Source organism: Gymnodraco acuticeps, unplaced genomic scaffold (genome assembly GCF_902827175.1).
Source record: "Gymnodraco acuticeps unplaced genomic scaffold, fGymAcu1.1, whole genome shotgun sequence".
NCBI lineage: Eukaryota > Metazoa > Chordata > Actinopteri > Perciformes > Bathydraconidae > Gymnodraco > Gymnodraco acuticeps.
In genome coordinates, this window is record NW_022991040.1 from 409,489 (window position 1) to 427,917 (window position 18,429).

General features: G+C 43.3%; 1 protein-coding gene across 4 annotated transcripts in view; it reads left to right on the top strand.

The window, feature by feature from the left end:
* Positions 1 to 18,429, top strand: part of LOC117559811 (dipeptidyl aminopeptidase-like protein 6) — a 446,505-nt gene that overhangs the window by 194,767 nt on the left and 233,309 nt on the right. For 2 of the 4 annotated variants that reach the window (XM_034236498.1, XM_034236500.1), the window contains exon 1: positions 9,620 to 9,895. The exons of the other annotated variants lie outside the window; for them this stretch is intronic. In XM_034236498.1, the coding sequence (XP_034092389.1) occupies positions 9,839 to 9,895 (57 nt within the window). In that variant the 5' untranslated portion in view covers positions 9,620 to 9,838. Of the gene's footprint in view, positions 1 to 9,619; positions 9,896 to 18,429 lie in introns of those variants that run through there. 4 annotated transcript variants of the gene reach the window in all.

Consider the following 18,429-nt stretch of genomic DNA (forward strand, 5'->3'; position numbering starts at 1 on the left):
AATACACATTTAGAGAAGTAACTAACAAAAGTAGATAGGTCCAACGGTGAAATGTAACCTTTCTACCTGCTGTCTCTGCCAGCCACATATAGCAACACTGCAGACTCTCACTCAGGATTCCAGGGGAATTGACTTTACCGAGCTGCCACCTGTTTTAATTAACGGTGCAGCACATTGGGTTGCCCACCTGCAATATAAAGAATCAAACTGAAGACTAAGGTATTAATTAACATAATCTTAGAACAAATCAAAGTAATTTCCTTGCCGTGTGAAATAGGGATTGTAAACCACTTAGTGTAGATGTGATTAATTGAACAAGCCCATGAAAGGTGCTGGTTCTTATCGTAAAATGTAACATGAGAGTAAACTGAATATGCGTATTACTGTATATTCCAGTCTCAAAAAAGTGCACTTTATTAAAAACAGTTTTTGCGTCAGTCCTAACAAGTTGCATTTTATTGCAGCTTCATACTCAGAGTCATAGGTTTTATAAAGCTACTCATTTATTAAATATAATTTCCAAAAATCTCACTACTGACTCAGTGTTAAGACTTTTGCTCCAGCTATATGTAACATGTTATCCTGGTACAATATACTTAAGGTTTCAGTTTCATTAACAACTCAACAGTGCAGGATGACACTCATGTTTTGTTACAAGATTGTTACAAATGTCTAGTTGCCAAGTTCACCAGCAGCTTTATCATAGCATTTTCTTTGACAAATGAATTACTATGGACCTTTTAATTTGCAGGGAAATTGTTAAAACTAAGAATCATCAATATGTATGTAACAATGTGGCCTACATGATTGAAATAAGTGAGGGAAAGTCATCCTGGGTGCAAATTAATATTTGATTAGGCTATATTCCTCATTAATTCAGCATTAAAGTTTCAGCATTTCATTTTAAAGGTCCCATGTCATGCTTTTCTGGTTATTTACCGTCCCCTTGTGTGTTATGTAGCTTTTTATGCATGTAAACTGTCTGCAGAGTCACAAACCCTCAAAGTACACCCTGTAGCGAGTAAAACTCTAACACAGAAAAGACCTGTCTATGCTGCCCCAGAACGCCTCGTTGGGGATTTCTCTTTTTCCATTGTTTACTTTTTGGGTATAGTGACGTATTTCGGGTATAGTGACGTTACGTCCGCCGAGCCATTACGTTTGGACCAATCCGCGGACTTCCTCACACACACACACTCAGCGGGACGTTGCGAGGCTCGCTGCTGCGAGGAGCGGGACACTGTGAGCTGGCTCACTGGTGTGGGGTCGGCGAGACAGCGAGACACCGCGGAACTCAGCCTGCACTCTAAAAACAAATGCCTTGGCTCAACAAAGAAAATCAACGCAACAGTTTGCATCAATGTTTATTGAGTTAAGACAACTTCTAATGAAATTGTGTTAAAGCAACAAAGTTATTTGAGTTAGGGGAGAAGGCTTTTCTTCTACAATCAGAGGTGTTTTTAATTACCACTTACTTAATAATTGGTAGCATAAACACAAGTTTTTAAGTTGATTACTCCAAAAATTAAGTTGTTCCAACTTGTTTTACCGTATGATTTAAAAGGAATTTTAAGTTGTATGTACTTAATTACCATCATTGTGAACACACGTTTTTAAGTTGACAACCATTTATAAATTAAGTTGCTCCAAATATATTGTATTCAATAGTTTTTTTTCTTAGCTTTTTCATGTTTTTACCTTTAAAGAAAGAAATTAATTGATTCCACAACAAAAATATTAGGCAATTCACTTTTTATTTTGAACTGCAGTTGTTTATTTCAACACATGTTTCAATCAGGAGATAATTCATTTTGTTGAACATGTATTGACACATGCCATATGATAAGGTGCATGAACACCTGAAATCACAGCTGACTGCAGGAGAGAGGAGAACCATTTTATAGTTTGGCTGCAGCACGTTGATTGGCTGCTGGAGAATGAGGTGAAATGTAATAGGTTAAAGAGAACGCCTGTGATGAGCTGATTATATGCAGCTGTGGAGTGAATGTATATACACCCAGTCTTCCTGAAAGAACTTGCGCTGAGCTTCATTTAAATCTTGAAAAAAAAGATAAATAACACAAATTTAAATTGCCCGACAAATAATAAATAAACACATTAGCCATATTACCATGGGAAATGGGGACACAGCAAATAAATGCTGCCATCACAACGAAGTTAGAGGCCTTTGCATATTTTAAACCAGTGCCAAATATGTCAAATCTGTAAAGTTTTTGTAGAACTACAGAAACAAACTCTCAATGGCCACCAATCTGCAGATCACACACATCAATTTTACAAAAGATGTAACAAAGATGTTTGCACTGCCGACAGTCATTATTTCAAACAGTATGAACACATTTAACGCAGAATGCTTGCTCATACATTTGTTTCCCTCAACCACGATGGTTGCCATCGTATGGTCAGATCCTGGGGTGGACCGGTCACTGATGAAGGCGATATTCATGTCCTTTTGAAGCACATTAAATAATAGGTTAGCGCATAAGAGATAATTAATTGAACTGTCACTCTTAGCGAATTCAGAGCCATTATTACCAGCTACTAAAGCAACGCTGGTATTGTTTTCACCTATTGAGTCTGCATGTGTGTGTCCTCATGGCAATGTGGTCCTGAAGACACACAGTGGTGGTTTTGAGTACTTTGCCTAGTGTTTAAATGCATGTGGACAGATTTAGTAGATACGTTTTAGTGTATCTTCTCATCTTTTTAGCAGGTTCCATACAATATGTGAACTGGTTAAGTGAAGAGCAGAAGCCACTTTTCAAATGTTACACAATCCTTTTCCCATGCCATTGCTGTCAACACCTATCCATGCTGAACGTTGCTAAGATATTATTGATTGGGGTGTGTCCAAAAGTGCAATATGCTTCAAAATGTAACTGAGAGAGCAGTGCTTTTGTCCTGTGTTAAAAACACAGGACAAAAGCACTGCTCTCTCAGTGCCCATGGATTTTATTTTATTTCAAGATTTTTAATTACATCGCTAAACTCCTTGAAAAGGTCCTCTTCCTTTTCTCCAAGGTACACGACAAGGCAGCGGATGGCTATAGTTCTCTGCGTACTTCAATTGTATTGTGCTATTTTTGAAAAAGGAAAAAAAGATAAATTACTTAAATGAATATATTCTGAATGGGTGACTGCCAACAACTTGCATTTCAATGACAACTCTAAATAACGATCCCCTCAAGAAGCATGTCCTTGATCTGCTTCAACAAGATTCATTTTTAATAAAAAGCGATATCACAATAGTAACCAAAGTATTTTTACTCTCACAGTAGCCTCTACTACTTTGTATCCTCTCACAGAACTATTCACAGTTCAAAGGCTGCTTATTTTGGTCAAACAGCAATTTACCTATACAGTGCAACTACAAGGATATCTACTGTATTTGAATGACAAAAGATGACACTCACCTTAAAATGTCCTTTGTATATTTCTATTTGTCTTAACTGTCGGAACTTGTCCAGGAATGTTAAGTGGGAGTGGACTTGAAATTCTTAACTCAAGGTGTAGAACAATTAAGTTATCAAGCCAATTGCATTACTTACTACAACTTTAATTTTGTTTAAAGTCAATTAACGCAGAAATCAGAGTTCAAATTACACACAATATTAAGTTGATTTAATAACCAACATTATTGCGTCAACACAACTTATAAATTAATGTTTGCAACTTAAAATGTTCATCTAAATCAATTAACTCACATTTTTATCTTGCAACCATGCATTTAATTAAGTGGAGGTGAAAGGTCGCCTGAATGCGTTTTTAGAGTGTGGGCACACACACAAACTCCCAGCCAGCCTGCCGGTGTGTGTTGTGTTTCGCGCTGGGGTTCGCTGTGTCTCGTTGTCTCCCATACGGGAGATCACTGTGCTCACAGGGAAGGGGGGGGGGGGGGGCAGGAGCTCCAACAAGCCGTGAATACACATACTATACAGAGATACTGTATGAGAAACCAATGTGAGTTTGGAAAATTGCACAATATACATTTATTTTATAATACCTCAACAATGGAATTATGATCAGTAGAAATGGCCATGACATGGGACCTTTAACCTGTTGAACCCCAAAAAATGCATCATCTGCAGGAAACAGCGTCTGAGGGCTTCTTAATATTTAATAAACTATGAATGTTTCATATCCATGTAACGGGAAGAAACTCAGCTAACTGATGATATTAACCATTTTTAGCAAAAAAAAACGCAAGACTAACGCTGAGCCTCTGAATTAGACCTGAGCGAAAAAATGATAACGCTGTTAGCACAGAACTCACTTATAAAACCCTTATTACTTATCGTAAATGCAAATCCAACATATCGACTAGCATCGTGCGAATACACAGAATCGATAGGTATCTGTATCATCACTCCATGATCAGAACTTGCGACATTAGAAACAAAAACAGACATCACAACACGTGGCATTAGGTAGCAAACACGGCAATGTGTCTTACCTTTGTCGCTGTCTGCTCAAAAGTTGTCTTCAATGGCATTAAAACGATAACAACGCTGCTGAAGGTTACCATAGGTTAATCCAATGTGTCTGTGTCACTTTGAAATGATTTCTGATAATCCATCAGCAATAAACCTAGTTTTAAGTTTTCAGATTTCAGAGCGTAAGATGCGTGTTTATTTATATGTTTATTTATATAGCCCAATATCACAAATATTACATTTGTCTCAGTGGACTTCACAGATTGTACCCTCTGTCCTTAGACCCTCACATCGTACAAGGAAAAACTTCCGGAGAAAACCCACAGTTTAAGGGGAAAATGGGAGAAACCTCAGGGAGAGCAACAGAGGAGGGATCCCTCTCCCAGGACGGACAGACGTGCAATAGATGCCGTGTGTTAATTGAAAAGAGAATACATTTGCAACATAGGTAGTCCAAATGTTTGGAAATGCATGTGTCTATAATAATAAGATGAATCCACAAGGATATCCATCCAGGACTCATGATCCAGGACCACAGCAACAGGCACAGCCACGTCTCAAGATCCCGGCGTATATAGACACCGAAAATACATTTGGGGAAGCTGGGTTATTCGGAACATGAGAGTACACAGGTATAGACAGAGAGAAGGAAGAAGTAAGGTCCCCCCCGACAAACTAAACCTAAAGCAGCAAAATTAGGGGCTGAATCTAATCAGCCCTAACTAAGCTTTATCAAAAAGGAATGTCTTAAGCGCACTCTTAAAAACGGATAGGGTGTCTGCCGCCCGAACACAAACTGAAAATGTGGAGCTTGATAAGAAAAGGCTCTGGCTCCCACTTCTCAATGGTAACGTTGGTGTGTATGTGGAAATCCCCCTTAGATTCTATTGGCTCTAACGGTTAAAAAGAGATGTCAATCATCAAAATCGACCAATGGGTTTCAGAGAAACGGCAAAAACGCCCATTTCCACCCAAATGACCCCAGAGGTGGAGTTGTTTTTTCTAAACCTCTCTAAAAAGGTCAAATGTGTCAAATGTGCAAAATAAGTGTATTTTGCATCAATCTTGATACAGGGTACTTATTATATGTTGTACTTTGGATTCCTAAAACATTTAGTCTACTAACCCATCTAGTGATTCGTCAGGCGCGATAGCGCCAATTCTTTTGAACAGCTCTTTGGTATGAACGAGGGGAACCGAGTCGTACTTGGTGAGAGACGTTCTTTTTATCTTTCAATCGTTGGTCCGCACTCACTACCTGCCAAAATCCACTTGCCTTTTAAAAAGCTTGATTTTGTTCCCCAAACATATTCTATGAAGACCCGCCCCTACATTGATTTACACAAATAATCTCCATCGCCACTAAAAAGCACAGTATCTAATATTAAGAGTTGCGTGAATTTCATTCAAGGCAAGGCAACTGTATTTACTTGACACATAGAGCGGGGGTGGGCAATTGTTTTTTCCATGGGGCCACATGAGAAACAAAAAATATTGTGGCGGGCCAAAAGGCTGAACTCAATTCCGCATAATATTAATTGTATTTCTTTATAAAAAAGCAGTAAATAGCATTGTTTTGACAAGCTGGTAAGAGTATATGTTATAGTTGAGCAATGTGAGGTTGCCTTACACAAAATGTAATTTATTCAATCAAATTTCCCAAAACAATGGTAAACCAAATGTGAATGTTTTTCACCATTTCTGACTCATATTAGTGAACATTTTCAGTCGCATTCACTACAAAACACATTTTGAGTTTCATATACTGTTGGAAAGTTGTGTAAAGGTTCTTAGCCTTCTTAAGACATCACAACATTGTCTTTGTGCTCCAAACATTCAGCAAGATACATCATATTGAACTGTCACTGAGCATCACTGAACTGTGATTTTGAGAAAAAGGCTTCCAAAGAAAGTGTCCCAGTTCACTGCTAGTTGGTACCTTTACATGCCTACATTTGTAGTCTAACCACCTAATTTAGTGTTTTTAAGTTATTTTTTCTTGTTCAGTGAGAGAAATCTAGTCTCTGCTGGGCTTTAACGAGTTCATCGAAGTCAGGTTGAATGTCTGAGGTGGAGATGTGAAGCACAGCTGACAGATGAGTGAGAGAGGATCTATACCTGGATTTCATAAACTTCATCTTTGAAAATGTTTGTTCACATATGTAGGTAGAGCCAAAGAGAACCAACATCTTCTGAGCATGTCTCCTCATGTTTGGAAAGTTCTCCTCCTCGAGAGAAGAGTAGAAATCCAGCAGAGATCCTGACTTAAAGCGCTCTACCAGTACTGCATCAGACTGCAGGTCAATGAGTTCCAGCTGAACATCACTGGGTGAATTATCCATACTGTAAAGGGAGAGGAAATCATGTGCATGTCATCCTCGATTGTTCGGAGATCTTCAAATCGCCTTGAAAACTCACCATGCAATGCTCCTAACATGGATGAGTACCTGCGGAGGTGATCAGCTGATGGTGTGACTTCTTTCAGGGTTTGCATGTGAGTGAGAGTGTTGCTCTCCAGTTGGCTTGAAAGAAACTGCATCTTTGTCATGAAAGCCTTCACCAGGCTGTGCATTTCATGAACAAAAAGGCCCTTGCCTTGCAGTTTGGTGTTCAGTTCATTCATCAGTGCAGTCATATCAACAGCAAATGCAAAATCTGCCATCCAGTCCTCATCTGAGAGCTCTGGGATGTCTTTGCCTTTCTTCTCACAAAACTCTTGAATCTCTGCTTTCAGGTCCCAAACTATTTTTAGCACTTTGCCCAGGCTGAGCCATCTGACAGCTGTGTGGTAGCCGATGTCACTATGCTCAGTCTCATGCTCCTCCAAAAGTGCAACAAACTGTCTGTGATTCAATACCCGTGCCCTGATGAAGTTTACTATTTTAGTAACAACATCAATAACATGGTGAATTTTTAGCACTGACTTGCACAACACATGTTGGTGTATAATACAATGCAAAAATACCAATTTCTGATCTGCGTCGATTTCAGTCACTTTATCTTGCATACGTTTCAAAAGTCCAACATTTTTACCTGTAAGATTTGGACAACCGTCTGTTGTGACACCTGCCAGTCTGTCCCATTTAAGTCCCAGCGTGTCCATGCACACATTTACCTCCGTGAACAGATCGTCCCTTTCATCGGCCGCATTGCTGCCAGCTCCTCCGTAATCTTGAAGTCCGGCGTTATCCCACGGACAAATACGAGTAACTGCGCTGTGTCGTGGACATCACAGCTCTCGTCCAAAGCCAAGGAGATAAAGTCAAAACGTCCCACTTCATGTTGCAGCTGAAGCTCCAGATTCCCCGCAATGTCCTCGATCCTTCTCGTCACGGTTCGCCTGGACACACACACACACATATATATATATATATATATATATATATATATATATATATATGTATATGTATATATTTATATAAATATATACAATTTCAGATAACAACGGATACAAGCGGCCGAGATGGGTTTTCTCCGCAGGGTGGCTGGTGTCTCCCTTAGGGATAAGGTGAGAAGTTCGGTCATCAGGGAGGGACTCGGAGTTGAGCCGCTCCTCCTTCGCGTCGAAAGGAGCCAGTTGAGGTGGTTCGGGCACCTAGTTAGGATGCCACCTGGGGAGGTGTTCCAGGCACGTCCAGCTGGGAAGAGACCAAGGGGTAGACCTAGGACCAGGTGGAGGGATTATATCTCTTCGCTGGCCTGGGAGCGCCTTGGGATCCCCCAGTCAGAGCTGGTTGATGTCGCCAGGGAAAAGAAAGTTTGGGGCTCTCTGCTGGAACTGCTACCCCCGCGACCCGACCACGGGAGAAGATGGATGGATGGATGGATATACAATTTCAGAATCAAACAGAGCACTCTCATAATAACGTAACACTATCAGAGACTGGATATATCCCCCCCCCTCTCCCCTCTCTGGTCGCGACAATGAGGAAAAATAAATTACGGGCCAAATGTTTTATTTACAAGTATTAAAAGTAAGCAGAGGACACCAAACCAACTGAGACCTGTCTGTCTGCACACACTGTACCACACACACCTACACCACACACACGCACATACAGTTCCTAAAACAGGCTACAGCCGTTGTGTATTTTATTATGTGAAGCACTAAATTGTTTTAGAAAAATATCGACACTTTGTTTGTAGATATCTACTAAACTAAAGCAAATAAAAAGAGTAGGCCTGTTATACTGAGTGATATATATTATACACACTGCTCTGCTTTCTGCACGGACCTCACAGCTGTTATCACTGTAAACATCGCGTCGCGATGAAAGCAGTTAATAAAATCATATCCAGGGGACGCATGCATGCAGAGCTGTCATTGGCTGAGATAAGTCCGGCCGTGCGTCACGACTCTTTGAAAGATCTCTGTTCCCGGAAATGCATCCACGAATGAGCCGTGGAGGACCCATCAGTGTATCCTCGGTTATAGCTCCTCCAGAGAGCCTCCTCGATGCTCGATCCTCGAAGTGCATTTAGAGAAATGAGATGTCCTTCAACATGGCGCACTGAAATTCATTTCCGGGTCACTACCAGAGGACCGAGGAGTCGAGGAGTCGAGGAGGGGGATTTGATGAAATGAGAAAGGGCCTCGGTCTGGCAATACAGTCAATCATTATCCTGGTGATTATTTCGCAGATAAACCTAGTAACCCCACCCTCTTTTGAACTGCTCTTTGAAAGGAACGGAGCGATCCGGCTCCCTTCAAAGAGCCATAATTCCCATCATCCAAGGGTGGTTTTCACTATAAGTAAAACATATTTTTTGGACGGACACTGTAATTAAAAATGTGTTACTATGTTCAATCTGAATTTTCTTTAAAATAAAAAACATCTATATTGATTCTGACTTTTCTACATCCAACTCACAGGTTTATCATTACTTTGAGAACAAATATTATTAATTTTCCCCTTTTAGAAGTGTAGTTATGGTCATTTGTTCTGGAAATGTCATTTTCGAGCCTGAGACCTGAAAAACATGTTTGGGGCTTAACAGGTTAAAGTGCATTTTTAATTGATATCCATCCCATTTGCAACACGTAGCCCCCCTTGGCCAAGCGTGTGTGAGTGAGTGACGTGTTTGTGTGTGCGCGCGCTTGTGTAATATTGAATCTCTCTATCTCTCTCCCTCTCTCTCTGATCTATACTCCCCTCCTCTTCTCATTCGTTTCCACTGAAAATATTTTTGCGTTTTCCTATCTTGAGCAGCGCGTCCTTCCACCACTTGTTTTTTCACACCTTGACCGCATCCTGTAGGCGCCGTGAATAAACAGTCTTCTTCTCGTGCCTGCCGGTTCTCTGCCGCACCAGTGTTTCTTTCCGTATTTGCATTTTTGTTCTCTCCTGCCGGTGAACCACTTTTCCCCCCTGCTGTAGGAAATCATGACCACGGCTAAGGAAGGCAATGTAACGTCGAAATCGGCTCAGCAGCAAGAACAGGTACCCATGAGCTCTGCTCTCACTCACTTTGCTCTCGCATATTAATATCAACAGTGTCGCCACGTTATAGTAGCCTACTATTAGCATGCCGTCCTGCGGGGTCTCTTTTCTGACCGCTTGTTCTGGTGTGTTGAAGAAAACATAGTAATTTGGAACGCTCGTAATAAACGTTTGCACTCCGAGTCAATATGAAGTGAGCAGCTGACGTGCTGTCATTTAATCACGACTGGAGGATTGTACAGCCTCCCGCTTGTGATAATCATCATTAAAACGCAGTCATCATTATTCCGAGGTCATTATTTAGTCAATTTAGAAACGGGAGAGAATGAGCTGTTTGTGTTTTCCGTTACATCCAGTGCGCTTCACCTTGCAGTAGGACACGCAAATCAGCTCAATTAGCCTAACTTGGGATCGTGCATAGGCCTGCAAATATTGCATTTATATTAACAGTTTAACAGTGTAAAGTCCTCTTGCTTTGTAAATATGCAATACAATGATTTTAAAACAGTGTGTGCATTTCAGTGGTGCAGGGTGGCTTTGCTCTGTTTTCTTTACAACCTCCATCAGTCACTGATAATGGATCATCTGTTGACCCACCTCCACAGAGGGGCAATGGCATCACATCATTGTATTAGTATCAATGTATATCATTTTTTTTTACGAGTGGTAAAAGATCACTCATTTTGTTGTTCTGTAATGCCAGGGATGACACATAATACACCTCCTGCAGCAGCAGCCAGTGATTTTGAACAATGGTGCAGCTTTGCATTGACAGAATTGTATAAGCATGCACATGCCAAGGATATATTTAAAAATGTGTGCATTAGAATACCTCTTTCAACTATGTTTATTTTATTTTACAAAAACACCTATGTAGATCTTATGGCAATATACCCAATCACTCTCTTTTTACATCATTACCTCAAATGAAATGCTCTGCTAGATATGATATGTAAATATACCATTTCATTTTGTAATATAACATGTTATAACCTTGAACCTGACAACACATACAAAGCATTTTTATGTGCGTGAATAAGTGGGGTCCCCTAATATCCTGTTGATAGTCTGTTGCTTACTCTTAAATGAAAGAATACGGTTTTTTTTGGTCAAGTTTCCTTGGTTTGAGCCAATCTATTACCACAGACTGGAACTGAATAAGGCAACTGTCACTGCTAGCTAGCCACCTTTCTAAAGATGACAGAAAAGGTGAGAGGACACTCAGCTTTATCCTGCCGACATACAACGTTCTCCCTCTGTGATTTAGCTGTAGACTATCAGCCTGCACTCTGAGGCAGCCACAGGTCCACCAGTATCAGCATGCATGTTCTGCTTGTTTGTAGGCACAAATATCAGCTTAAGCACTTGATGGTAAACCTTTTTGTCATTCTTCAAGAAAACATTTAAAAACATTTGCTGGTTGCAGCTTTAGAAATGTAAATGAGTGCTGGATTTTCAAGAATGCTGGTTGGCCAAAACAGGCAATTTGGAGACACTACTTTGATCTCCAAAAGTGTTTTACTATTTTCTGACATTTTGTAGACTGAAAAAGGGCTTCAATTGATGATTATTTTCACAAGCAGTTAATAGTATGGTTAATTATAAAACATAATTCAAAAAATGGTTTTGTTGCAGTCCTAATATTATGTTCCGTAATGAAAGCAATGTTTTCATATTATTAAAGTAGTAGTATACAATTCGAAAGCACTATTGTTAGCTGCAGTGACTTCCTTTTTTGTAATTACTGACTAGATTCAAGACCTGGTGATGCTGCAACAAATATTAAATGGTGACAGTCAGTGGATTTACCTCTGGCGTGAAGCTCTAGCATACTGAAAAAATAGCTTCAAGCATATCTGGTTTTAAAATCTGCATCAATGTAAGACAGACATGCATGCATGCATGCACACAGGAACACACATTACAACGACACACACACACAAACATACATGCCGCTGTGATTACGTGAGGTCCTGTTGTGGCCTCCTGATTGATGGTTTGCTGCCCAGGCTTATGGTCCGGGGACAGAGGACGGAGATAGAGGGCAGCTCACCAGAAATAGCAACAGCTCTCCAGTAATCAGCTAGCTTCAGCACAGAGAGTGGAGATTGAGTCACACCTCTAACACACATTACTGCAACAGGGTAGTGGTTCTCAAGGTGTGAAAGGTCGAGACCTGGTAAGGTGGAGTCATGTTCTTACAGAGGCAATACATTGTGGACTAAATTAAGTCTAAAGTAGCACTTTTTTGTCAAAATACGCTCATCTTTGACTTATTACATTGACTGCAGAAACAGAGGATTGTGTTTTCTGCTGTGAGAAATGTGTTGATGTCCAATTAAACTGGCAATACAAATGTTTCAAGTAAGATTTATTTGTTACTTCCCACAGCCAGATTGAGCTTTAAAGCATATCATAGCACCTAACATTCAATGAGGAAAACTTCTGTGGAAATGCCTCTCTGTATAGAGACCTTTAATCTGTGATACTTAGGAAGATCATGCATCGGGTAATGCATGCAAAAGTGTGAATTTCGAATACTGTGAGTCCAGCTGAATGACAAGCTCTGTCCTGTTAAAGTTGATAAAGCATCTCATGGTAGTAGAGCAGTAAAGGATTTCAGGAGAGTTACAAAGCCAAAACCTTACATCAGGACATCAGCTTGAGTAACAGCTGAGCGGAGCTGCCTCCGGGTGTTCCTAAAGAGAATAGGGCCAAAGAAGGAAATGACAAGCCATATCACGGGTAGGATGGTTGGTCTTACTCACTTTGTAGCGTTTTCTATTCTCTTTGTATTTGTTATTCATGAGTGTGCCTAGACTATTTGCTGGCTGGTGATTAAAGGTATCTTGCATCATCATATTGTACTTATGTACCAGGTTGTCTAGGCTGTATAGGAAAAAAAGTTAAAGAGAAAAGGGTTAAGAGATTGACTTCTTATTTATATTAGTTCAGTGCCTATTTTTTTATGATCTTAAGTTTCTTGTAAGATTCTGTGATGCCTAAGTAACCTCAATGTAACTACATCTTAAATCCAGTAAGTGAGGTTTGTGAGGATGTGCTCTTTTCAAATATTGATAAAATGTTGTTTATTTGAAGCAGAGCCTGTCTGCTATGAGCTGATAAATGAAAGCATAACATGTGAAGATGCTCACTTGAAAGTCAACATATTGACTGGAGGAAAAAGGCAGTTTAAAATACTGTCAAAATGATGATATTTGTGTTACGGTTGAGTGAAGGAAGCAGGACCCAAATGCAGATAACTCTGATTAACCTTTATTTCAAGGATAATGAAAATAACTTTGACGAAACAGAACACTCACCGGTGAACTCAGTCACAAACAAAAGACGAACCAACACTGAACACAGGCAGAGACAAGACTAAATACAGGGAGGGGTAATCACAGGACGAGAAACAGCCGGGCAGGGGAGGAGAAACACAAGGGCCACAGGTGAACACAATTAGACACACCAGGGAAACTGACGACAGTGAGGAAAAACACAGGGAGAGGGACCAGACAACACACAAGGAGGAAAACAAGACAGGGAGAACCGAACAGCAACATAAACATACAAAGCTACAAACGTGACATAACATGAGAATCGTGACAGAACGCCCCCCTCAAGGGACGGATTCCAGACGTCCCTAAAAAAAAATACAAAAGTCCAAAACCTCAAGCATGGTGGGTGTAGGGGGTCCGGAGGAGGGACACAAAACTAGGGCCACCAGGGTGGGTGGAGGTGGTCTGGAGGACTGGTTTTGGGCTGACAGCCCAGGAGCACAGCGGAGGGCCCGGAAGGGATCTCGGGCGGACGGCCCGGGGCCAAGGCAGAAGCCGAGAAGGGGGACTCGGGCGGACGGCCCGGGGGCAAGGCAGAGTCCAAGGTGGGGGTCTCGGGCGGACGGCCAGGGGGCAAGGCAGAGTCCATGGTGGGGGTATCGGGCGGACGGCCCGGGGGCAAGGCAGAGACCATGGAGGGGCGAAGACCACAGCGGGCGAACTCAGGGGGCCGAGCATGAGGGCGAAGGCAGCGGCAGTAAGAGTCAGGGGGCCGGGCCCGAGGGCGAGGACCCCTGAGTTCGCCCGCTGTGGTCTTCGCCCCTCCATGGTCTCTGCTTTGCCCCCGGGCCGTCCGCCCGACGGAACAGGACAAGGGGTTGGCAGGACCCCCGGCAGAAGAGTTGTCAACGGGACCTCCAACGGCGCAGGACATAAGATTTGCAGGGCCCCCGGCAGAGGAGTAGTCGGCAGGACCTCCAACGGGACAGGAGATAGGGTTGGCAGGACCCCCGGCAGGAGAGTAGTCGGCGGGACCTCCAACGGGACAGGACATGGAGTTGGCAGGACCCCCGGCAGGAGAGCAGTCGGCGGGACCTTCAACGGCACAGGACACAGGGTTGGCAGGACCCCCAGCAGAAGAGTAGACGGTGGGGCCTCCAACGGCACAAGACACAGGGTTGGCAGGACCCCTGGCAGAAGAGTGGTCGGTGGGACCCCCAACGGGACAGGACATGGAGTTGGCAGAACCCCCGACAGGAGAGCAGTCGGCGGGATCCCCAACGGGACAGGATATGGAGTTGACAGGACCCCCAGCGGGAGAGCAGTCGGCGGGATCCCCAACGGGACAGGATATGGAGTTGGCAGGACCCCCGGCGGGAGAGCAGTAGGCGGGATCCCCAACGGGACAGGACATGGAGTTGGCAGGACCCCCGGCAGGAGAGCAGTCGACGGGACAGGACATGGAGTTGGCAGGACTCCCAGCGGAACCTCCAACGGCACTTGAGTAGGGACTTGAGTGAGGACTCGAGAGGAGACCTGAGAGGGGACTCGAGAGGAGACCTGAGAGGTAACCTGAGAGGGAACTCGAGAGGAGACCTGAGAGGGAACTCGAGAGGGGACTTGAGAGGAGACTCGAGAAGAGACTCAAGAGGGGACCTGAGAGGGGACTCGAGAGGAGACTCGAGAGGGATCTCGAGAGGAGACTCGAGAGGAGACTCGATAGGGGACTCGAGAGGAGACCTGAGAGGGAACTCGAGAGGGGACTCGAGAGGAGACTCGAGAGGGGACTAGAGAGGAAACTTGAGGACTTTTGTCGGTCGGTACGCCGACAGGACACGGGGAGCTGGGGTTGGCCGGAACGCCGACAGGACACGAGGGGCTGGAGTGGGCCGAACCACAGATATGACACGGGGAGCTGGCGTCGGCCGGAGAGCCAACAGGACACGGGGAGCTGGCGTCGGCCGGAGAGCCAGTACTGGAGCCGAAACCATGGCTGCTGGGGCCAGAACTGGGGCTAGAACCATGGCTGCTGGAGCTGGAACCATGGCTGTGTGGGCCGGTTCTGGAGCCGGAACCTTGGCTGCTGGGGCCAGAACTGGGGCTGGAACCATGGCTGCTGGGGCCGGTGCTGGAGCTAGAAACATGGCTGCAGGGGCCGGTGCTGGTAGCCTGGACCTGGGTCTCCTTCTCTTGGGAGCCTTTTGGAGGCTCCGTGGACCTCCAAAAGCCAGACGAGACCCATCAAAAGCGTTCTCGAAAGAAGCTATGTTGGGAACTGTGGCAGGCAGGGGGTTAGCATGCCTGCGGCTAGCAGGCCGGGAAACGCATGTCTGGAGGAAGTCCATAATCCAGCCAGGTAAGAACTTCACTAACACTGGTTTCTCTGTTGCCCTCTGGTACACCTCTGCCAGGGCAGCCCTCTTTTGCTCCGCACTGGTTGCTCCTCTCCATTCACCCTAGCTGCAAGCCAGCAAGTAGGTAAATGAATATAACTCCACTTCAAATGGATCATCTGCTGGGTCCATATGTGGTTGGTTCGTACTGTTACGGTTGAGTGAAGGAAGCAGGACCCAAATGCAGATAACTCTGATTAACCTTTATTTCAAGGATAATGAAAATAACTTGGACAAAACAGAACACTCACCGGTGAACTCAGTCACAAACAAAAGACGAACCAACACTGAACACAGGAAGAGACAAGACTAAATACAGGGAGGGGTAATCACAGGACGAGAAACAGCCGGGCAGGGGAGGAGAAACACAAGGGCCACAGGTGAACACAATCAGACAATTAGACACACCAGGGAAACTAACGACAGGGAGGAAAAACACAGGGAGAGGGACCAGACAATACACAAGGAGGAAAACAAGACAGGGAGAACCGAACAGCAAAACTAAATCCAAACATACAAAACTACAAACGTGACATAACATGAGAATCGTGACAATTTGGCGATGACATGTTTGTGCCTTTTTGTCTATGAAGTAACACGCAACACAGTGGGAAGACTAAGAATGTTCTACATTGCATCTGCGATGGGTTTTAAGTTTTTGAATGAAAAAAATGTACCATACAGCATTCATGGCGGTTCAGTGCCACAGAGTTTCCTTTTTTCAACATGGTGCACTTTGCATTTGTGACTGATGGTTTAGAGGTGCCACTCGTCATCAGCTTGTCTAATTTCATTAATGTATACTCACCTCCTTTTTATAAGACTATTCACTGGTAATGTTATATTGGTCCATGGTGAAAATCACCCAAACGTTTTGCCAATTCAGCTGTCAATGTCATATACTGTATGTCAGCTAGTAAGTTTATAATAGGATGGTCAGAAATGTGATCAGTGTATGCAGATTTGTTCTGCTTGTGTAAGATTTGTAAAGGCCGGCTTACAAATATGAAATGGCTAACATTTTGGGCAAATGCGATTAATTTAAATGGAATGACAGTGATTAGTAGATTCACTCCTAAAGACAAAGTTCAGTGAATAGCAAATCCACATAAATGTTTTACTTAAAGTTCAATTTTGGTCAACTCTAAAGCTGTGTTGAACCTACCACGTACTTTTACTAAACCTCCCCCGCAGAAAATGAATGGTTTGCAGGCAGTTATTTGACAGTAATTGATGGCATTTAATTGCTAATGTCTTTTAAATAAAATATGTGAAAGCATTTATAAGCAGATTGCTAGCTTGGAGATGATTATTTCATATTTGTATTACGTATAACCCAAAGAAAAAATGCCAGGAAAAGCTAATGGCCCAATAGAGACAAAATGCAAAGGAAACTCATAGAGGGCTCAAGTGGCTGACTAGCATTAGATGTTCCCAGATGGTTAACTTGTCAGCGTTAGGGGTGTAACGGTTCACAAACATTTCGGTTCGGTACGTACCTCGGTTTTTAGGTCACGGTTCTGTATGTTTTCGGTACAGCAGAACAAATTATCACAAAACATAAAATATTTTTTGGATTTTTTAAATTAGTATTAAACTGTGAAAAATGTATTCACTCAAATAAATACAAAATATAATAAAATAAACATTAAGGTGATGAACTGAAATAACAGTATTTGAACTTTACTGTACTAGTAGCCTACTCACAAAACATAATGTTAAGTGTAAGTATTAATATGTCTGCATGTAACTGCACTATAACTGTTCCACAGTAAGAGGGCGCTATAGGCGTAAGGAGGCGCAGCTATTGCAGCTGACGTCAGGTATCAGATATAAGGGATTGTTCCCTCCACTTCTATCTCTCTCTCTCTAGCTCTCATGGAGAGCAGGTCAAGTGGTGCAAGGCACATATGAAAATAAACCACGCCAGTTAAGGCTAAAGAAGACCTCGTCGTCATGACCAGTTTATTGCTATACATGTGACTCTGTCAACAGGTTATGGGCCCAGATCACGGAAGAGCGAAATAACGATAGCTAGTTAGCTGAAAAGTTTAGGCTACTTTAGTGGCGGGAAAACCGCGGGACGCTAAAGCTAAGCTAACGGGCAGCTAAGCTAAGCTACAATCAAAAGATGGCGACCAGAGGCAGAAGCAAGTGGCCCACGTTTGACGGAAGGGCAGAAGAATACGAGCTCTGGGAAGAGCGGATGTTGTGCTGTATGCACGGAGTGGGGCTGAAAAAGACAATTTTGACGGGCCTCACGGGAGAAATAACGGAGGCCGCGCGATCCCTGGATACTAAGCTGAACGCCGACGCATACTGTGAATTAGCACCACTCCTAGACAACACAAGCTTGGGGCTGATATTCCGGGACACAAAGGACAAAGGCCGAGAGAGTCTAAAAGTGTTAAGAGAACACTACATCGGCAGAGGTAGGCCCCGGATTGTATCCCTGTATATAACATTGACCGCGCTGAAGAAAGCTAACACAGAGACTGTGACTGAATACGTCATCAGGGCGGAACAGATCATCACGGCGCTCAAAAGTGCAGGAGACGCACCGAGCGATGGACTAATGATGGCGATGGTTATGAGGGGACTACCGGAGATGTATCAACCGTTCACACTGTTGGTGACGCACGGTTCAGCGGACATGTCGCTGGGGGAGTTCAAGGCCAAGTTGCGGAACTTCGAGGCCTCAGAAGACTCAGACCCGGTCGCCGAGGAGGCGGGAGAAAGGGTAATGAAGGCCCGGGCAGCGCCAAAAAAAAAGACCGGACCCCCGACGGAGATGGCGTGTTGGCGATGTGGAGAAAAGGGTCACCGAAAGGATAATTGCACAAAAACTGTTTGGTGTAGT